At 39.5% G+C, this 19,993-nt stretch overlaps 2 protein-coding genes across 4 annotated transcripts in view; one reads left to right on the top strand and one right to left on the bottom strand.

Moving 5' to 3' along the window:
* The first annotated feature begins 439 nt into the window (after positions 1-439).
* On the top strand, positions 440-5,121 carry RPS6 (ribosomal protein S6). The gene is made up of 6 exons (XM_082783676.1): positions 440-474; positions 796-927; positions 1,555-1,765; positions 2,130-2,276; positions 4,117-4,274; positions 4,980-5,121. Exons 1-6 carry the CDS (start codon positions 469-471, stop codon positions 5,073-5,075), a joined length of 750 nt encoding a protein of 249 aa, XP_082639802.1. The 5' UTR covers positions 440-468; the 3' UTR covers positions 5,076-5,121.
* A 3,748-nt stretch (positions 5,122-8,869) lies between these two features.
* DENND4C (DENN domain containing 4C) overlaps positions 8,870-19,993 on the bottom strand; it is a 70,698-nt gene continuing 59,574 nt past the window's right edge. For all 3 annotated transcript variants that reach the window (XM_082783591.1, XM_082783592.1, XM_082783593.1), the window contains 5 exons: positions 19,052-19,297; positions 17,626-17,743; positions 15,860-16,013; positions 14,658-14,722; positions 8,870-13,958 (listed from right to left, as the gene is read on the bottom strand). In XM_082783591.1, coding sequence (XP_082639717.1) covers positions 13,822-13,958; positions 14,658-14,722; positions 15,860-16,013; positions 17,626-17,743; positions 19,052-19,297 — 720 coding nt within the window. In that variant the 3' untranslated portion in view covers positions 8,870-13,821. The remainder of the gene's footprint in view (positions 13,959-14,657; positions 14,723-15,859; positions 16,014-17,625; positions 17,744-19,051; positions 19,298-19,993) is intronic.

The following is a 19,993-nucleotide window of genomic DNA, read 5'->3' as shown; positions in this document are numbered from 1 at the left end:
AGAGCTTTTGAGCAAGTTCGCGCAAAATTTAACCCCGAACCCCCCCCCACATAATCCTACGACACAGACACAGGCAGGGTTTTCCTCTGGCCATTTATTAGCACACTCGCACAGCGTGTGAGGGGAGCTGGGGGCCGGCCTCTCCTGGCAGGTAACTGGTGGTAAGGACTGGGGAATGGCCTCGGGCTGGGCCAGGGCAGGCTCAGGCTGGCAACGGGAGACTTTTCTGTCGCCCATATTGGCCCCGGCCCAGTACCACCGAGCGCGGGTCCGCCAAGAGGGACAGGCAGGGCCGGAAGCCGCCTCCTCCGCTGCCAGCTCCTCTTTGCCCCGCCCCCTTGCGGGCAAACCGCCGCTCGCCATTGGCTCCCCGCCACGGCGCGCGGCGCTCTCGCGAGGCTTGGCGGGTTATGTGCGGGCGGCGGGCGGAAGTGCGGCCTTTTCTGTCGGCGTCGCGGCGAGGGCAGGATGAAGGCAAGGCCGCGCGGCGGGGGCGGGCGGGCCCGCGCGGGGTCCGCGCCGCAGACGGGCCCTGCGCCTGCTGGCGGGGCGCGGGCACCCCCCGGGGGGGCGCGGGGCGCTGCGGGGGGCTGCGGGGGGCCGGATGGCGGCGGATCCCCGGCAGGGCCGCCATGGGGACGGCCGCCGCCATGGGGGCAGGCTGGCGGCTGGGCCTGCGGCTGGGGGCCGGCAGGGAGCCGGGGGGGGGGGGAGCTTGTGTGAAGGGCTGAGCTTCTGTGCAACGCGCGTTGTGAGGGCTTGAAGCTGACCGGCGCTCGCTGTTTGTCCGGTTAGCTCAACATCTCCTTCCCAGCCACCGGCTGCCAGAAGCTGATCGAAGTGGACGATGAGCGCAAGCTGAGGACGTTCTATGAGAAGCGGATGGCCACCGAGGTCGCGGCTGATTCTCTTGGTGAGGAGTGGAAGGTAAGGATCCGAAGGGCGTGCCAGCCACAGCCAAGCTGCTTAAGGTACAAAGCCATTTCCAGGGTGTAGCTGTAGCATTTTAGGGTATTTGCATGGTGCTGGTTTGAAAGCTTCTCTTAAAGTACATACTGAATGCATTCTTCTTAATAAGTTAATTTCTGCTGGTGCTGTCTCCTCAGAAAAGAAAATAAAAGCTGTTTTTCTCATTTTACATGTGTATTCATAACCCAGACTTTTATGTTGAATGCATATTTCTGGTTCGTGATGCTTATAGGCTTTGGTTAGGCTTAACGTTAAGGAGAAGAAAATACAAGGATGGATACCATTTAGTTTGATGGATCTTGCACAAAATTTGTAATGGTTAAGAATTTTATTTTTGGATACGCGTTTTTAAGAGAAGTAGAGTAAATGTAGATCATATCTTTGCGTGCTGTGTTTCATGTCTGTGTTAAACAAAAATCTTGAACTGTTGGCGTGGTGTTGCTTCAAGAAGCTCTTCATGTCTGCAGTAGTAGTGACTTCTGAACCACTGGCACAGCAGCTGTTCCAGACAGTGTGTTGTGATCTCTCCATGTCTGGGAGTAATAGAGATACGAGCAACTAAAATGTGTGTTTCTGTTTTCTCAGGGCTATGTTGTCCGAATCAGCGGTGGCAATGACAAGCAAGGCTTCCCCATGAAGCAAGGTGTCCTCACTCATGGACGTGTCCGCCTTCTGCTCAGCAAGGGCCACTCCTGCTACCGCCCCAGGAGAACTGGAGAAAGAAAACGCAAATCTGTCCGGGGCTGCATTGTTGATGCCAACTTGAGCGTTCTGAACTTGGTCATTGTGAAAAAGGGTAAGAGCCTGGGTGAAGCAGTCAAAATGTAGAAATAGGCACCAGGGAAGAGCCTGTTTGCCAGAGTTCTGCAGAATGGGAACCTCACAGTCTTAGAGTGAAAATGTATCTTGAAATCCCTCTTGAGTGTTATATTGTAACTTGAAAACTGGTCACTGGTTTCTGAAATGTTTTCATTGCTGCCAGTGGTACCATTGCATTAAATCATCAAAGCGTAGTCAGGGTTGTCGATACTGGCAGGTGTACCCCAAGGATTACCTAGTATTTGTTTTTTATGTATTTTAAATTCAGGACTGTTGATGAATTGAACAGGTGGTTAATAGATGCAGGATTTTTTACCAAGTTTAAACTCATTCTCTCAAAGGTGAAAAGGATATTCCTGGGCTGACAGACACAACTGTGCCTCGTCGTCTTGGTCCCAAGAGGGCTAGCAGAATCCGCAAGCTGTTCAATCTCTCTAAGGAGGATGATGTCCGCCAGTATGTTGTGAGGAAACCTCTGAACAAGGAGGGTAAGAACTGAGACTTCCTAACTTTTGCCTTGCTTTCAGGTACTTTTCAGCAGAGAGGTGTCAAGTTTTCTGCATTTGTGGATGAGAAGTTGACATTAATGTGTTTTCCACTTTTCCATCCTCCATTTCACTCTCAATCTCTTGGCACGATTTATTTTTAAATATTTTATATACTCTGATGTTATTGGTGGTTCTAAGAAAATTTAAAAAATAATTTTAATAGAGTGAGGATAAATCAGGGATAGAATGATAGAATGTTTTTGAAATGTTTCGTAGATTCATAGGACCATCAAGGTTGGAAAAGACCTCCAAGATCACCTGGTCCAACTATCCCCCTACCACCAGTATCACCCGCTAAACCATGCCCCTAAGCTCCACGTCCAGCCTTTCCTTGAACACCCCCAGGGACAGTGATGCCACCACCTCTCTGGTCAACCTGTTCCAATGCCTAACAGCTCCTTCTGAGAAGAAATGTCTCCTCATTTCCAACCTGAACCTCCTCTGGCACAACTTGAGGCCATTCCCTCTAGTCCTATCACTAGTTACTTGTGCGAAGAAGCTGAACCCTTGACTTCCTTTCAGGTAGTTGTAGGGAGGAATGAGGTCTCCCCTGAGCCTCCTGTTCTCCAGACTGAAAGATTCATATCAGGTGGACATAGAAAACAAAATACAGAGCAGGTATTGGTAACACTTTTCCCCCATGCTTTTATGACAGCCTGCAAAACGAGCTGTTCTTGGGAGGTCAGTGTTCTGCTGTCTATCTGTCTCTTCTTGCAGTGTTTAATGTCTGGTGCTGTTGCATTTGATCAAAACATGAATGGTGAGGATTTTTAGAAAGAAAGACTGCGGTGAAGTGCAGGCACTAAGTGAAGTTACTGGGTAAAAGGCTGCGAAGCGAATTTTTTTCCATCATAGGAACCATACTGTCTGCTAAAGAACGCAGTCCTGGTCGACTGGTGCAGACAGTTGCTTGTCACTTGAGTAGTGAAATTATACAGATGTTTGCATTCCTGTTTGATTGTTACGGAGTTGTGGATTTGTTTTCTGGGGATGAAACTTGAAAGTCTACGTAGAACTCTGAAGAGCTTTTTAAATCTGAAAATGCAGTAGCTTGGTCTGAAAGCTAAGTGATGGCTTTCCACATTCATTAAATATTTTAGGACTATGGGAAATGATTTAAGACAGACTTGCTGAGAAGCAAGGAATTTTCACAGAACTGGAGGGAGTTAAAAATGCATTGCAGTTGTGTAGCATTAACAAAACACAGTTTTAATGTCTGACAGTAACTGAATCACTTCTTGAAAACCCTGTTCCTGCTGAACCCTGTTTAAGTATGTAGTATGCTAAGTTAAGTTCCGCTTGCTGTTATGGTGATGTTCTCTTTCAAAGTAGTTAGGGGAGGAGGCTTAAGGTCTCTTTGGAAGAAATTTTGTCATTTCTGCCTTTCTACTGAAAGACCTCAGTGTGGCCTTTCAATATTTAAAGGGGGAATATAAAAAGGATGAGTAAATACTATTTTTATTTTTTTTTCAGACATATGGGGTAATGGTTTTGAACTAAAAGAGAGGGGAGATGTAGGCTAGATGGTAGGAGTAAATTCTTCATTGTGAGGGTGGTGAGGCACTGGCACAGGCTGCCCAGAGCAGCTGTGGATGCCCCATTCCTGGAGGTGAGGTGCTCAAGGCCAGGCTGGATGGGGCTTTGGGCAGCCTGGTCTGGTGGGAGGTGTCCCTGCAGGGGGGTGGAACTGGGTGGGCTGTGGGGTTCCATCCAACTGGATGATCTTTGGGTTCCAACCTGGGCCATTCTGTGATTCTACTGACTCATAAGTCTATTCTAGGCAAGAAACCCAGGACCAAGGCTCCTAAGATCCAGCGACTGGTGACTCCCCGAGTTCTGCAACATAAGCGCAGACGTATTGCGCTGAAGAAGCAGCGCACTCAGAAGAACAAGGAGGAAGCAGCAGAATACGCCAAGCTCTTGGCAAAGAGGATGAAGGTACGTGCACCCCTCGTAACATGGCTGTTCAGAGTATCTTGCACTCTAGAAACAAAGGGATTTGATAAACCTGACTGTACACCTAAAATGGTACTGTAGTTAGCTGATTCTGACTAGCAATACCTGAATGTGAGCGTTCATTTTTGCCAGTCCTGGAAGAGTTGAATTAATAGGTCTGGTCTGTTTGTGAGAGCTGATTTTGAAGAAAGTAATGGACAGTTACAGCCTGTGACAATGATAACATTTTTGTGGTAGCAATTTTAGTTTAATTCTAGGTTAACTAGGGTGTGTGAGCGTGTGAATGATGGTGTAGAGGAATTGCATCCAGTAGCTGGCCTGGATGGAAGGTAACTGGAAGGTAACTTGGCAAGAAGTTGTCTTGAACCTAAAGCAGCAGTGACTGCAGAAGCAATACTGTTACAATGTTCAGCATGGTACTCCAATGTTTTGAGACTCGTGGACTGTAATGGAATGTAGACAGAACTTCTGTATGTTCTGAGCTTGCATCAGTATTTTTTTCACTGCAGTTTTGGACACTGATGATCTGGATTGGTTAGAGATGTGTGTCTCTGTGGGTTTGGGTACTGGTAGCATTTCTTTGGTCTGGGAAGAAGGGAAGCTGGATTCTGCTTTAATGAGTGAAGGACTAAGAGCTTGATAGCATCTGACAAAAGATTGCTCATTTCATGCTGTTTTGCTTTTCAGGAGGCCAAGGAAAAGCGCCAGGAGCAGATTGCTAAGAGGCGCCGGCTTTCTTCATTGAGAGCTTCTACATCTAAGTCTGAGTCAAGTCAGAAGTAAAGATGTATGTGAAAGTAAAATAAACCCTTATTGTGGTTGAATTTAACTGAGAGTCATGTGCGTGTTGTTCCCAGCTTTATCTTAGAAGGAAGAGCAGCCCAGACTAACTGCATCACCCAGACCTAAATGGATCCACAATCCTTGGTCTTGAATCTGTTCTCTTGAGAACTGGCAATGCATGTTCATGCTTTTTGTGAGAAGTTCCAGTTTGTAGTAACTGTACATACATCCTGATTCTTAGAAGCAGAATTTACCTGCAACAGCAAAATCTTGTATTGTGGTTATGTAGTGGTTTAATATTTTTTCGGTCTTAAGTACAGGACAGTGTTTCCAGATGAGGAAGGAACACACTTGGCTTGGTACTGAGCATGTGATGGTAAAAATCTAAAGTCTGGGGATTCATAGAGTTAAGTGCAAGTATTTTGCCATTGTGCTTTTGAAGTTAATACTGAATACAGAGAATGAGTAAGCGGTCTACTAAAATGTTTGCTGTAGCAGTTTCACTCAAGGATAAATGCTAATAACCTGCATGTATTTAGAACCCGTTTTGTGGAGATTTATTAGGCTGGTGGGAATTCTATGATTTAGGAATATATAAAGTATTGGCGATGGATTAAGCTGTGTCTAAATAGATTCTTAGGTGCTCTTAAAATAGTAATCAGGATCCACCCCAGTTCTTTGTTCAGATAAGTTTGTGCTTCTATTGCCAATACAGAAGTTAAGAAACTTTAATTTTCTTGTGTGCGTAGCGAGGATATTTAAGCTAGGACTTCACCTGACTGGAAACAATTTTTGAATATCTTGAATGTGGAATCTGAACTCTGTGAAATGGGAGTTGCTGATCTTGGATGAGGGTAAAATTTGCAATGAAACAGGTGCATGTGGCTGAAGTCTCAGACGAAGAAAATTGCACAAAGCAGTGAATCCCAGCTGCCAGTCAAACTTCTATGACAGCTTGACTGCTCAGGTGGAAGAATTGTATGGACTATAATTCATTTGTAATTGGAAAAATGTAAGTAGAAAGTGCAAAGTAAATTGGGTTAACAATAGTATTTAAAGCACAAGTTAAATAAGAATGTTGGCTAGTTTCATAAAGTGAAGTATCTAGATTTTAGCATTTTACATAAAAACCAAGCTCATAATTACAGTGTGTGTTTTTTTTTATGGAGGCCATGTTGGAAGGGTCACTTACTTCTTGGTCTTCCAAACCAGAGCAGCTGGTGCCAAAGTTGTGTTACTGGCTGAAAAAAGGTGGTGGGATGCTGGCTGTCTTTGTCAAACTGTCCTTGAGAACGCATAGCCCTGTCAGAGCCAGGAAATTCAATTCTTGTAATGCAGAAGCAGAGGCATTGTTATTTAGACCATCAACAGCTCAGAGGTTAATGAGATACAGAACGCTGTCTGCGTGCACTTGACAGCTTTGCCACAGTAGGATCTGCACTAAAACTCTGCAAGGCCAGCTGCTGTGGGGGTCTTCTAACATCATAGTATGGAGGAGGGGATCCAGTGCACCCTCAGTAAGTTTGCAGACAACACCAAGCTAGGTGCGTGTGTCAATCTGCTCGAGGGTAGGAAAGCTCTGCAGGAGGATCTGGATAGGCTGCACCGATGGACTGAGGTCAACTGCATGAAGTTCAACAAGGCCAAGTGCCGGGTCCTGCACCTGGGGCGAGATACCCGCAAGCAGAGCTACAGGCTGGGAGATGAGTGGTTGGAGAGCTGCCAGGCAGAGAAGGACCTGGGAGTGATGGTGGATAGTCAGCTGAATATGAGCCAGCAGTGTGCTCAGGTGGCCAAGAAGGCCAACAGCATCCTGGCTTGTATCAGGAACAGTGTGACCAGCAGGGCTAGGGAGGTGATCGTCCCCCTGTACTCAGCTCTGGTGAGGCCGCACCTGGAGTACTGTGTTCAGTTTTGGGCCCCTCGCTACAAGAAGGACATGGAGGTGCTTGAGCGGGTGCAGAGAAGGGCGACGAAGCTGGTGAGGGGCCTGGAGAACAAGTCCTACGAGGAGCGGCTGAGGGAGCTGGGATTGTTCAGCCTGGAGAAGAGGAGGCTCAGGGGCGACCTTATCGCTTTCTGTAAGTACACTAAAGGAGGCTGTAGCAAGGTGGGGATTGGACTATTCTCCCACGTGCCTGGCAAAAGGATGAGGGGGAATGGGTTAAAGTTGCGCCAGGGGAGGTTTAGGTTGGATATTAAGAAGAGCTTCTTTACCAAGAGGGCTGTTAGGCATTGGAACAGGCTGCCCAGGGAAGTGGTGGAGTCACCATCCCTGGAGGTCTTCAAAAGACGTTTAGATGTAGAGCTTAGGGATATGGTTTAGTGGGGACTGTTAGTGTTAGGTCAGGGGTTGGACTAGGTGATCTTGGAGGTCTCTTCCAACCTAGAAATTCTGTGATTTCCACAAGCCACTTCTGTTATACAGCTATTTCTTCAAACAGAAAGGTCTTTAGGGGTCTAGTATTATTTTTACTAGGAGATTAGTGAAGTAATTGCCATAGAGGAGGGAGTCTGAAAGATCCTCAATTGTGAAAGAAGGCCTGAAGCACTTGGCCAGTCAACTGGCAATTTCTACTGCTTAAATTTCATTTCCACCTGAAATGTATTTACTTTCATTTTGAACCTAACCCCACAACTATGATTTGAGGCAGGAGGTGCACCAGCATCTCTTGCAATCTGCAAGAGTCCATCACTGTGAAAGCACAACTCTACTTCCTCTACTGCAAAGTCACTGAAACAAAAACAGAATTCCCAGCAGGTGTTAAGCGACATACAGCTGCACACTTGCTCCCACCCACCTGGTCAGGGATGGATGCTTCTCCTGGCCAGCAGAGAGCAGCAGCTCTATCAATAGGAAGCCAGGATCCTTGACTTCCCTTCAGACAAGGTTTCTGCCTGTGGTGGTTTTACTGTGCTAGGCAGTTAAACACAACTGGTCTCTCACTCCTCGTCCTTAGATGAGGAGGGGAAGAAGTAAAAGTAAAGAATGACTCACTGGTTGAGATAAGGATAATTTAACTAAAGGGAAAATAATTACTGAAGAAAGATTATTATTAACTAAACAATTTAAAGGGGGAAAAAAAGGAAAGGGAAAAATAAACAAAACAAATGAAGGCTATGTTGAGGTGCAGAGGAAAGAAATTACTCTCTACTTCCCACAAATGAGCGATGATTGACCACATCCTTGAAGCAAGGCCTCAACGCACGTAGCCGGTGTTCGGGAGGAGGACTGACGTTTTCACAAGAAGAGCCCACCCCTCCCCTCTTCTTCCTGTTTCCACCTTTTATTGCTGAGTGTGACACCACATGGTATGGAATATCCCTTTGGTTGGTTTAGGTCAGCTGCCCTGGTGATGTTTCTCTTCTCACTTTTTGCCCACCCCCTAGGAGAGTTAAAGAGAGTCCTGATGCTGTGCCAGCACCGCTCCGTGGCAGACACAACACTGGTGTGATAACACTGCTGTTCCAGCTACAAGTGCAGAGCACAGCACTGTGTGGACTGCTGCAGGGAATGTTAACATCCCAGCCAAACCCAGTACGCTGCTTCCAGCAGCCCGTTTTTCATTTTTTTCTGCCTTTATTGGTCTTGCTATGTGTGTATGGCTCACTTGTTGTGCCTTGGAGCCATCCTCTCTCATGAATGAAATCTGCCCAGGACCGTCCTGTTTTTTGTCTTCCCTCTGCCCCGCCTCGACTGCTCCAGCTCTTTCCCACCATTACAAATTTACTGAGATACTCTGCAAAACAATTCAATGAGGCAGTTGAAAGTCTCTGGTTTTGCCCAACTACAAGCTGAATTTGCATTTAAGATTAAATTCTATCAAGCAGGTACGGTCCAATGGTAAAAGAAGCTGAACAAGTGAAATTTCACAAAGGATTTGTACATACTTTATTTTGTGAAATACAATAAAAAATGTTTATTCCTCTAGAATATCTATACAAAATTCAGAATATGCAGAGTGCCCTTTTAATCTCAAGCAACATTTGTCACATGTACAAAACATTATAGAAACACTCATTAATCAAAGCACAGTAAATGGATGCCATTTTTCAACAACTCAAAACAGCCTCTAAACCAGTGCAAATTTTATTGCATTATAGAAAATTCCCCAACTCCATAAATTCATAATTTATTCACACCACATCCTCTCATCCTCATGACAGTTTATTTTAAACTCCTAGGAGGAGTTTAATGTGCTTCTATAAACATCAAACAATCCCTTTAATTTGCACCACTGATTGATGCAGACTGAAAAAAAGGTAAAACAATCCTTTTCTTTCACCATATGCACAATGATATACAGCAGAGTAGGAAACAGAACTACAGTCCAATTCAAAAGTTGAGTTTTAAGATTTAGAAGTTACAAGGGTGTTTCATTTATTTCTTTTAAAGGTCTATGAAGAAAAGCTGAAACATAGAAAGCACTGTGAAGTTTTTATTAGTTAAAAGAAGAAAAAAAAAGGTATAGTTCTGCAAGGTGTCCAGCTTACCATTTAATGAAATAAAGTTACCTGCACTGAAGTAACTTCGAAAAGAGAATGAGTGGATTCTTCAGTTACTTGTATTTAATAATTTGTTTAAAAAATATAATTTCTATGATCTAATTTAATATACACTTTGAAAATGTGCACCTATGTTGCAGTTATTCAAGGGAAGCAGTAAATTCAAAGGAAGGTGTATTATTCTAACTGCAGCAATACAAAAAGCCATTAATTCACAGTTACAGTGGAATAAAAGTACTCATTAACATAAGTGCAATGTAGCTTGAGCTTAACCGATGTGAAATTCCACTAGTACTAAGACAAAGTTGTTTGCAAAACAAACTGAGTTTAAAACACACATGCTGATTTCAATACTTTCTATCAAACTTCTGTTTTCTAAGCTTGAATTATATAGAATGTGAAGACAAGATATGACTATAAGTAACATACAGATGTTTCTATTAACATGTGAAAGCTGGTACCTTTTACTGTGCCAATACTGCAGCCATATCAGTCCTCTATGCACACCGGGGTTTCAAAGTTATTATAGGTTGGCAATGTGCCAGAATATATTCACAATAAAAAATCTTTCAGAATCCTGATTTTAAAACCTTAAAGACTCCTATTTCTTTGTTGTTTTAATTCTTAAAAAAAAAAAAAAAGGCAGTTTGACACGCAAGTTGTATCTAGCTTTCATAGCTAGGGGAAAGGTGCAAGATAATATCTTCTCAGCACGACTAACAAATCGAATGTTCTTAGGGCAACAATTCAAGGAAGCTTCTCTGTGATATTAGTTATTCCAATACAAACTTTCTGACTTCTTGGGCTTACTTGAAAGTTCATTAAGAGTTTGCTCCCACATATGTACACAGTTTGGTTTGTACCCTTATTTTGTGCAAACATCACAGGTTTTGAATGGAATATTGATCTATGACCATTTTCTTCAAGTTTATAAAACATGTTCAAAAACCCAGCTTCTCCTTGAGCGCTAGCTGCTAAGTAGCTGTCAGACTATACAGAATATTTAGAGGCAAGGATGCTACTTTTTCTGCTTCAATTAAGAGGAAAACAGAATCAAGACCAAGTTTATCCACCTCCCTCCTCCCCAGTACCCTTGTCCAACTCATTTATGCATTATGGATTCAAATAACCAAGATTTGGATTACCAGGAACAGGAACATTTGTAGGCAACTAAATTATTCCTACAAAGCCCAAGTAGTTTATGCTGTTACTAACTGCAGATAACAATGTCTTAGGCCTTTACTGTCCCATGTTCAGAAAGACAGGTGTTTGAAATGAACTCATACGAAGCTTTTGGAGACTTTTCCCCTCTTTAGTTTTAAACAGATTCTAGAGTGTATGGGTATTGAGCCACGATAAGCACTTTTCTTCAGCACGATTGTAGTGCTTTTAGAATTTGAATTAGAGAAGTCTGCATCTCACAAATCTATCTAGGAACACCTGCAGCCTCCACCTGGTTGTAGGAGACCTAACAGTCAGACAGAGGAACAGGAACTGCCACCATGCACTTGCAAGGAGAGAAAGCAACTTAACAAGTAAACAGTTGATTCCCATTCCTTTCAAATTTTTGTGAACGTGTCTTGTTTGTGGTGTTTTGCTTTCTTAAAAAGAATCTCCTTATCATCTGAAAGATAACTAAATATTTTCAGAGTTCTCCTTTTTAATTTTAATTATGGATTTCACTTGAGAGCCAGCTGAGTAACAGGCTATTGAAAACTATGCATTAGCAATCAAAATTAAAAATATTAAGTGCTCACCTTTGCCTTTACGTCTATATTAAAAGAGTTAGTATCAGTAGGCATTTAATGATTTCAAATAATTCCATGCAGAACTTCTACCACTCTAAAACTGAGTTACATACAACAGGAATAGAAACTAATTTGTAGTGTTCAGAAACATCAATACACAGGAGCAAATCAAAGCAAGTTCAGCCATCTCCAAAGATGACCTGAAATCATGCAGGCATCCTTTTTCCTCAGGTAATATTGTTTTCTTTCCTAGTTTCCGTATGTATGTACTGTAAAGCCTGACATTTAGCACTAGATGTAGTAGACACACTCTACCCTGACTGTTTCTACTATACTATTTCCCAATTAATCAGTATTTTCATCACCAAGTAAGAAGGTTGTTTTAAAATTAAGCTTTATTACTATTATTTATTTCTGTATTACTTACCATGGTGTAAAAACAGTCTGAATATCACCAGTTATGTAGAACAGGACTTACTGGACATATTTTTCTTTTTAATGAGCTGGGAGAATTAAGGATCACTAAAACTTCATTCCTTGTAAGTTGAGTCACAATCATATGGTTGTTTATCCATTCAATACTCAAAATTATTCGTGTATGGCTGTACATTTAATGTCAGTATACAGTTTTAGAGTGAAATTTGCCCCTTTTTCTATGTAGAGGAATTAAATAGGAAGAATGCTTCAGAGAAACATTTTGTTTAAAAGGATGTAACTGTGCATGTAAATTATATAAAAGGAGAAAAAGATTAAGTATGAAGAATCAGGCTCAACTCTTCCATTGTGATATAGGTCTGATATCAGCAAGCAACTGTTCATAAACCCCAAAGAATAAAGAACAAAAAAAGAAGTCATTGTGTTCTTCACTTTTAATTGTTGAGACAGCACAATATTTTCATCAGGAAAGAATCTGTCCAGGCAATATCCCCAGTATTAACTTAGGATCAGCACTTTTAGACAAATGCAAGGAATCAGTCTATTATGCAAACATATTTTGTCACAAATAGTGCAAATCCTTTGTTTCATTGTTATAAAAAAATGCTTTTGATGTTTTAGCTGGAAGTGGTTTCAGACAGATTTTCATCCCTCATCATTTTCAAGAATAAAAATCTTTAAGAAAGGCTAGTATGAAGTAAATACATTCATACTCAGATGGGATTATAGTTTGAGCTATGCTCCTTTACCATGCTACCAATCTTTCTCTTCTTTCTCCAAGAATCATTCCATTAGAAAAGCCACTCAGTTAAATTTCAGCAAAAACAAAAAATGGAATAAATCTTGTCATATTTCTCAAGTAACAGAAACATTTAAACTGTAGACCCATGTCCAGGCTCTTCTTGCCAAGGATACGATTACTGTTGTACACTAAATATGTGAGGTGAGAAAGCATCTAGTTTACAAGATGCAAGCTAACGATGGATTTATCATCTCTTCAGATCATTCATTCAAGCACTTCATTTGTGTGAAGTCACACCTTGACGACCACAATTATAAATACGTTTTAATTGAAATATTAAATTTGGACTAATCAGTGCAAAACAATTAACCCACAGGCTAGCATGAAATCATGGGGGAGGGCAATAAAGAGATCAAGGAAAATACATTTTCAAAGCATACATGCATACAGTATAGAGCATAATGTTTTCAGACAGCATCTGTTTGACAAACTTTCTCTGAATACTAATGTCTAAGTTTCCTGTGTAACTTGTAGAAAGCCATTCATTTCCAAGCAGCTAATTGGAGAAACCTATAATTCTCTTGCAGAAAACATCAGTATGTTCACAGGATCTTCAATTTGTCAGGATAGAGTATATAGGAAATATGAATGCAAGTTTCTAGATTTTATGACTATAGACATACATTACGAAAAAGTGAAGTCAAAGATCATTTTGAATACTGAGTGGGACAAGGATCAGGACAATGGTAGAAATTTTAGGTGCTGTGATCTGAAAAAGGCAACTTCATTGCAATTTCCAAAACAAGGACTCAAATATTTACATTCATACATATATACTGCACAACAATGCAAAAGGTCATTTTAAAGAAGTACTGAAGTACCGAAAGAACCTAAGCATTATGCAGCAGGAAAGGTCTTTCACATTAAAATACACAAATATTGAAGGCCCTTAAGAAAGTCACCAACTATAGGCTCCTGTTTAATTATTGCCTTTCTGAACAGCTTGAGATTCTGGGGAAAGATTTGAGGAAAGAAAAGAACAAATACATGCAGGAAAGAAATTGCAGATAAATCACTGAAACCAACTCACCCTATTAATATATTTTAAAAACATTTTAAAATCCTTTACACTCTCTCATGAGATGAAAGACAAGGTTATATGCTGTAGATCAATGAAATCACTGACAAATTGCTCAGTTATCACCTTCTAGGATTCAAAAGTATATGTATATGTATATATATATATATCCCCATACTCCTGGTTTGTTCACCTACTTTTGTCTTGCAGAAGTTTAGTTCTGTGCTTTCCTCTTTTTTATATAAAAGGTGCTCCAAAGTACTTCCTACAATACTCAACTCTGCTGCTTGGTGGAGCATCTATTTTCTGCATCTTTTCAAGATCATCCTTTGGTAGATTTTTATGTGCAAGTCTGTATTCACTATCAAAGACCTCTGAAATAGAAAGAGCATTGTTGAAGTCATTTAAGAAACCATGTACAGAGAACAATACTGTTACTACTAAAATGCTTTTGGTCATTTTTATATAATAAAAAAATGATTATCTCAAGTTAACTGAACCAGGTACTCATTTGTTTTGCTTTTTTTCCCCCCAAAAATACCACCTCTCAGAAAACTCGAAAAGCATTTTCAGGCTGTAATGTCAAAAAGCATTGCAGTGGAGGCCCAAACTGCACAGTGTGGCTCCAGAATATTTCCTATCAGATGCCACAAGGGAAGGGAGTCTCCCTTGTTTGCATAGTGCTAAATAAATGCTAGAGTAGGGGTCAGCAGGAAACATTGGCAAGCAGGTGTCTAGAAGACACAGAACAACACTACAGGGTACGTGGGTCAGAGAAGATAGGCAAGAGTGGGAGCAAGTTTTCAGACATAAGGCAAAGCTTTAAGGTAATAACCTTTGTTTAAAATAATTACTTATTTTATTCAAAGTGGAAATTAACATCCCCATCTGGACTAGATTTTCAGAAAAGGAACACCTATGACAGCAAGGACCTTTTCTCTAAAAATGCAGTAATTGAACAGTTACTCATCGATCAAATGCTGAATTTCTTCACTAGTTTTCATACAAAGTGTACACATATTTTGTACACATACCACATTATTATTGTTATTATTATTACTACTACTACTTACCAATGTCAATGTTCTCTCTTCCAAGAGACACCAGAGAGAGGAAAAGGATTTCTCTGTAAAAACTCCTAGGAAATATTGTGAAGGATAAATCAGTGGAAAAATAACTATTCACAGTTTAGAAAGTCACTGTTCAAGAAGTTAATCTTCCATTATGCTCTTTCTGTAACTGTACTGTTATCTTGCTTGTGGAGAAAGCAATTGATCTACATGATCAGTAGCTTAAAGTTTTTTCATGCCTGAATATTTTCCGTAACATGGGAAGTTATATTAACCACAACTCCCAGCAGCTACAATGCCTATAAAATCTCCCTGCCAAATACACCACAGAAAGCCTCCAGAAAAACAAGAAACGTAAAATACAGCACTAGTTATTTATTAACTAATTCCTGTCTGAGGATTAAGGACAGAGAACAGGCTTATTTCAGAGATCAGCCATACTTTGTTATTTGTTTCAGAAAGCCATGATCTATCTCAGAACTGGTACTACTAAATAAATGGATATTAAACCTTTCCTTGTGGAACTGATAAAGATTCTTCTTTACGCAGATTAGTTCTTTTGTTTGTTTGTTTTTAGTACTTACAAACCACAGGAGCAAAGATTAACTTTACATGATTGACTCTTGAACAAACCTTGCATCTACAGTAATTTACTCCAGACTACATGCTTTTGCATGAAAACCGTTTTGAATTACCGTGCAGATTGCAAGATGTACAGCATTATTTACAAATCTCAACTTTGCTTGTGGATCCACTTTTATTAGCTAGTACTCCAGATTGGTATAATTTCCATAGCTGTATTTAGGTTGTTTGGAGAACATTCCAGGTACTGCAACAGGATGCTGTGCACTTGGACTTAATCTTCTAGGTGTGGAAACAACACCCAAGTCTATGTAATCAGTACCCATGGTTTGTTTGTTTATTTGTTTTCTTTTTCTCTTTTTAATTAATTTTAAAATGCTCACTTTGATTAAATAATCATATTTATCCATTTGATTTGGATGAATTTTGCATCTGGCAACAGAATACATTTTTTTTGTAAACATGGGGAGTAACAAATATTTACAAATAAACACAGCATTTGGTAGACGCAGAAGATACTGAATATTCCTCAGAAATCCTTATGGAATTATCATTTTGAAGTGATTATGGTCTGATCTTACTTAACTTTGAGTGGGAAGCAAGAAAAAAGATAGTCCCTTTACCTTTGTCGTTTCACATCTGGCTTAACATTCTGTAGAAGGAGGTGGATTGGTTTAACAACATTGTTGTGTTGAATGCTTAGTTTGATGTTCTCCAATAAAGTGTTCACTGCCTGCTGATCTTCTGCCACTGTGGACAGTCTCTTTTCAGAAGAATCTGGTAAACGTAGAATGGTAGATTTTCAAATTAGCAAGCACAAATTCACTTCAAAAATGAAATATATATAGAACCTCTATTCAATCTACGGAAATGTGTTACCTTTGTCTGCTTTCCTTCACTACAGAAGAGACAGAACGCATCAAGTATTCCCATATAACAGAGAAGTACAAGAGACTGAAGAGACTCTAGCTTTGGATGTTACCTGTCATAGTTATTAGCTCAAATAAAAAAAAACTGTACTTAGCCTTCTTAGAATGAACTTTTTATTTATTTATATGCAAAGTAGAAAAGAAAAAGCAAACACTTGCTTTTCAAACATTTCTTATCAAAGCCTTTCCTGAAAGACACTTGCAAATTCATTGATGATAACTTTGGGTTACACATTGAAATAAAGTACAGTTGCACCAAATGAGAAAGAAAGTGATCAAGTCATTTACCATCATGATTTGTTGTTCGCATTCCTAGTTCTAGAATAATACTATTATTTTTTAGAAAATGGCTCATGAAGATATAAATTCCATTTACTGGCAAAAAAAAAAGCTACAGATTAGGCAGTAAGCACATGATGCGTAAATGAAATGTAGACTTAGCCAGGAGCCTAACCATGTTGACTTGAGAGTTTCATAAAATTGTCATTCATTATGGTTTTCCAAATACTTTCTGTAGAGCTGCTCTACAATACTACTGCAGTTTTTTTCTCCCCCAGCACAACATTTAAAACAGGCCTATGTATATAAATGCATGTATTTATGCATTTTCAAGTCTAAGTGCTTTGGGTCAGCTTTTCATATATTATACTCAAATTAATATGCTTCTATAGAAGTTGAGGAAAATACATCTTATTCTGTGCTCTTGAGTAATTTTCTGATCGGCCTGCTTAGTTTTAGGACACTTTGGACAACCCGTTTTTAATTCCTTAGAGCAAGAGCTAACTTTTAGCCTGGACTTTAAAAGTCAAAATGCAGACAGAGAAATTAGGTCAAAGGTTGTTTTTTTTTTTTTTTTTTCCCATTCGTGTGTTTTGTTTTTGTTTTTGTTTTTTTTTTTAACCGATAGAAGTAAAGGTATCTTAAAGTTCTCAGGAGTTCTCAGAACCAGTCTGCCACATGATGCTTTTTCATCCTTCCAAACCAAACTACACTAGGCAAAGGCTTTCTTGGATATTATTTTATGACAGCCAAGTAGGCTGTCAAATGTACTTATTAATTGGACTTGCAACCTTTCATTCATTTATAAAAGTACAAGGTACTCTTCTGTAGTACAGTCTTTTTCTTTCTGTCTGTACAGATACATTCAGGTATTGCAGTGAACAATCAAACTGAGTGAAGATTTTTTTTTAAACAACGAATCTAGAACAAATGCTTCCATCCTGTTTGTAATCATATGGCATATAAAGAACAGGTTACGTATCTTTTCACACAGTTCGGGAAAAATATCATAACAAATAATTGGACGTTGAAACAATGTTAAGTACCTAAGAGACTGTAGATGCTTCACACACTAAAAAGCTTTCCAGCTAGGTGGGTGGTATACCTTCAGACACTACAAAAAAGCAGTTTCTTTCTATAAGCTCTTTACTCTGTTTACTCATATCATTTATTTTACTTACTGAGATTTCTCCAAGATATATACAGAGGCTCCCCAGGCTCTTGGTGGAGGTTGATGTTGTCCCACAGAAGTTGTATGTATACTAGCTTGCTATCTTGAGCGAGAGATGTCAAAGGAAGCTAAAAACATGAGGAAAGACAAAAAGTTTTAAGAACATACGTGCACACTTATTGCTCAAAAAACTGTTCTTATGCTCATTTTGCAAACAAAAAAATAGATTTACTTCACTTATATGGAATAAAACAAATAAGAACAACTGATGTCTGCATTTTCAGGAGCAGAGTCACATACATTGCAACATTTAACAGCCTCTTCCAGTCTAGCTTGACATATGAAGATTGCTCAGTTTTCTATGTGTATCTGCAAAAAGTATTTGGTTATGTATCCTGAACTACTTTTTGTGAACTAAACATATTTCTCATTTTGTACTACTTATTACAGTCTTAGATTTGAGTGAGTCTTGATATGCGTAAATATGTGCTCATCTGTCCAGCAGTTAAAACAGAAACTGTATTTTCATACTAATATGAACCATTATTTCCATCATAAAACATCTGTCACTCAAAACAATAGCTCAATTTTTACAAAATATTTAAAAAAATATAAAATTAAGTGCCACTGGAATCACTAATACAATAAGAATCAGTGGACAAGTATAATAAGCCAGTAGTGTATGAATTTAAAGTAGTAATCACAATTTCATGTCCCATCTTGTGATTTTCTCTGCTAATGCATTTTATTTTTCCATATGCTTTAGATTTTATCAGTATTAGTGTTCAGCCACATTTCTTAGAAAATTCTATGGCACACTCCACAGTAGGTTTTTTTTTTTAATACGTATTAGTTTTGTAAGTTTATAAGCAGACAGCAAATTATTTATCACGTGAGACAAATACAAATAGTCAAGGAATTTGGCATTTACATACACAATTCGTATAGGTATATGAAAAACATCTGTTCCTTAAAATAGGGAAGACAAAATATTGAAAAGATAGCATTAATTATTTTATTCTATTTATATAGCAGTGAAACTCACTGAAGTGTGAATAGCAGAAAAGAACAAAGAATCTTGCCCAAGAACTTGAAAATTTTATGTACCAAATTATGGCAGTCCACAACATGTATTACAATACGTTGTAATCTGTTAAATCTCCACAAACATATCTTGTTTCCTTCAATGAATCTACTCTGGCTTTTTTTTGCCATAGCTTGACTAGAATGAGTGATGTTTTCACTCTCTATCTTTCAAGATTCTTTTTGGAAAACAAGCTTATCTGCTAGTAATATATTAAAAAAGACAGTAACACATAATTTATTTAATCCCAGCTACTCAGAAGGCACTTACCTATTTATTTATTTATTTTTAACTAAACCCTCAAATTTAGAAGTGAACATATTACAGTAAACTAACACAAAATGTCACTAACCTGCACTCCATCATTACAATGTTCAGATGTTAGAATGAGTCCAGGTAAGTTGCTAGGTAGGTCCAACCGTCGGAAATACCAAACTAGGTTCCAGAAAATTATGGGATGCTGATTAATGAATTTGGATGTATGGATTACTTGCTCTCCCTCATTTTCCAATAGTGATTCAAGCTCCTTACGCAGTACCAAAGGGCTCAAGTAGGGTACAGATACAGGGAGAGGGTTAGGTCTTTTTATTAAAGGATCCTAAAAAAAAATACATTGAATATTATATAGTATTAATATATGATATATAATATATATAATATAAAATATAACATTAATCTATGGTATATGGTATTAATATATAATATTGAATAATTTCCAAAATCAAATAATTTTTCTTGAAAATGCCCCATTGCACTATCTGTTTGAAATTTGGAAGAAGCCTCTGGAAATACTGAATACACATTAATTTTAACAGCATCAGTAGCTTTGACTGCTGAGGTGTTTCTTAACTTTACAGAACAATCACTTAAGCTCACCTAACACTGTCTTAGGTGAAAAAGAGAAAAAGAAAATGCAACTTGTCCCTGACTACACAGTTTGAAGCTACCTAACCCTGTACTAAGCCAGTGGCAATAGATACAGCAAAAAAGCATCCAATTACATTATCTATGAACTGAATCACACATACATGATATATTGAGAGAGTCTCTTGCGAATAAAAAGCTCTACGAAAAACGAGGACCTCCGTTTTACTTGCACGAATAACACAATATTCTCAATATGTCCTCTTACTTTCTCCCATCCAACCCAGCAGGTAAACCTTTTAGAATATAGATGAGAACTAGAAGTAAACATGTGAAAAAGGAACAACCTTTCACTCATTGGACCAGTCTGTTGTCTGCACTATTTGGTGTTTAGCCTGCTGTAGAACTTGCGTTATTTTGAAAACAAACT

This window comes from Aythya marila (genome assembly GCF_965140915.1).
Source record: "Aythya marila genome assembly, chromosome: Z".
In the NCBI taxonomy this organism is placed as follows: domain Eukaryota; kingdom Metazoa; phylum Chordata; class Aves; order Anseriformes; family Anatidae; genus Aythya; species Aythya marila.
This window is presented reverse-complemented; position numbering and strand designations above follow the sequence as displayed.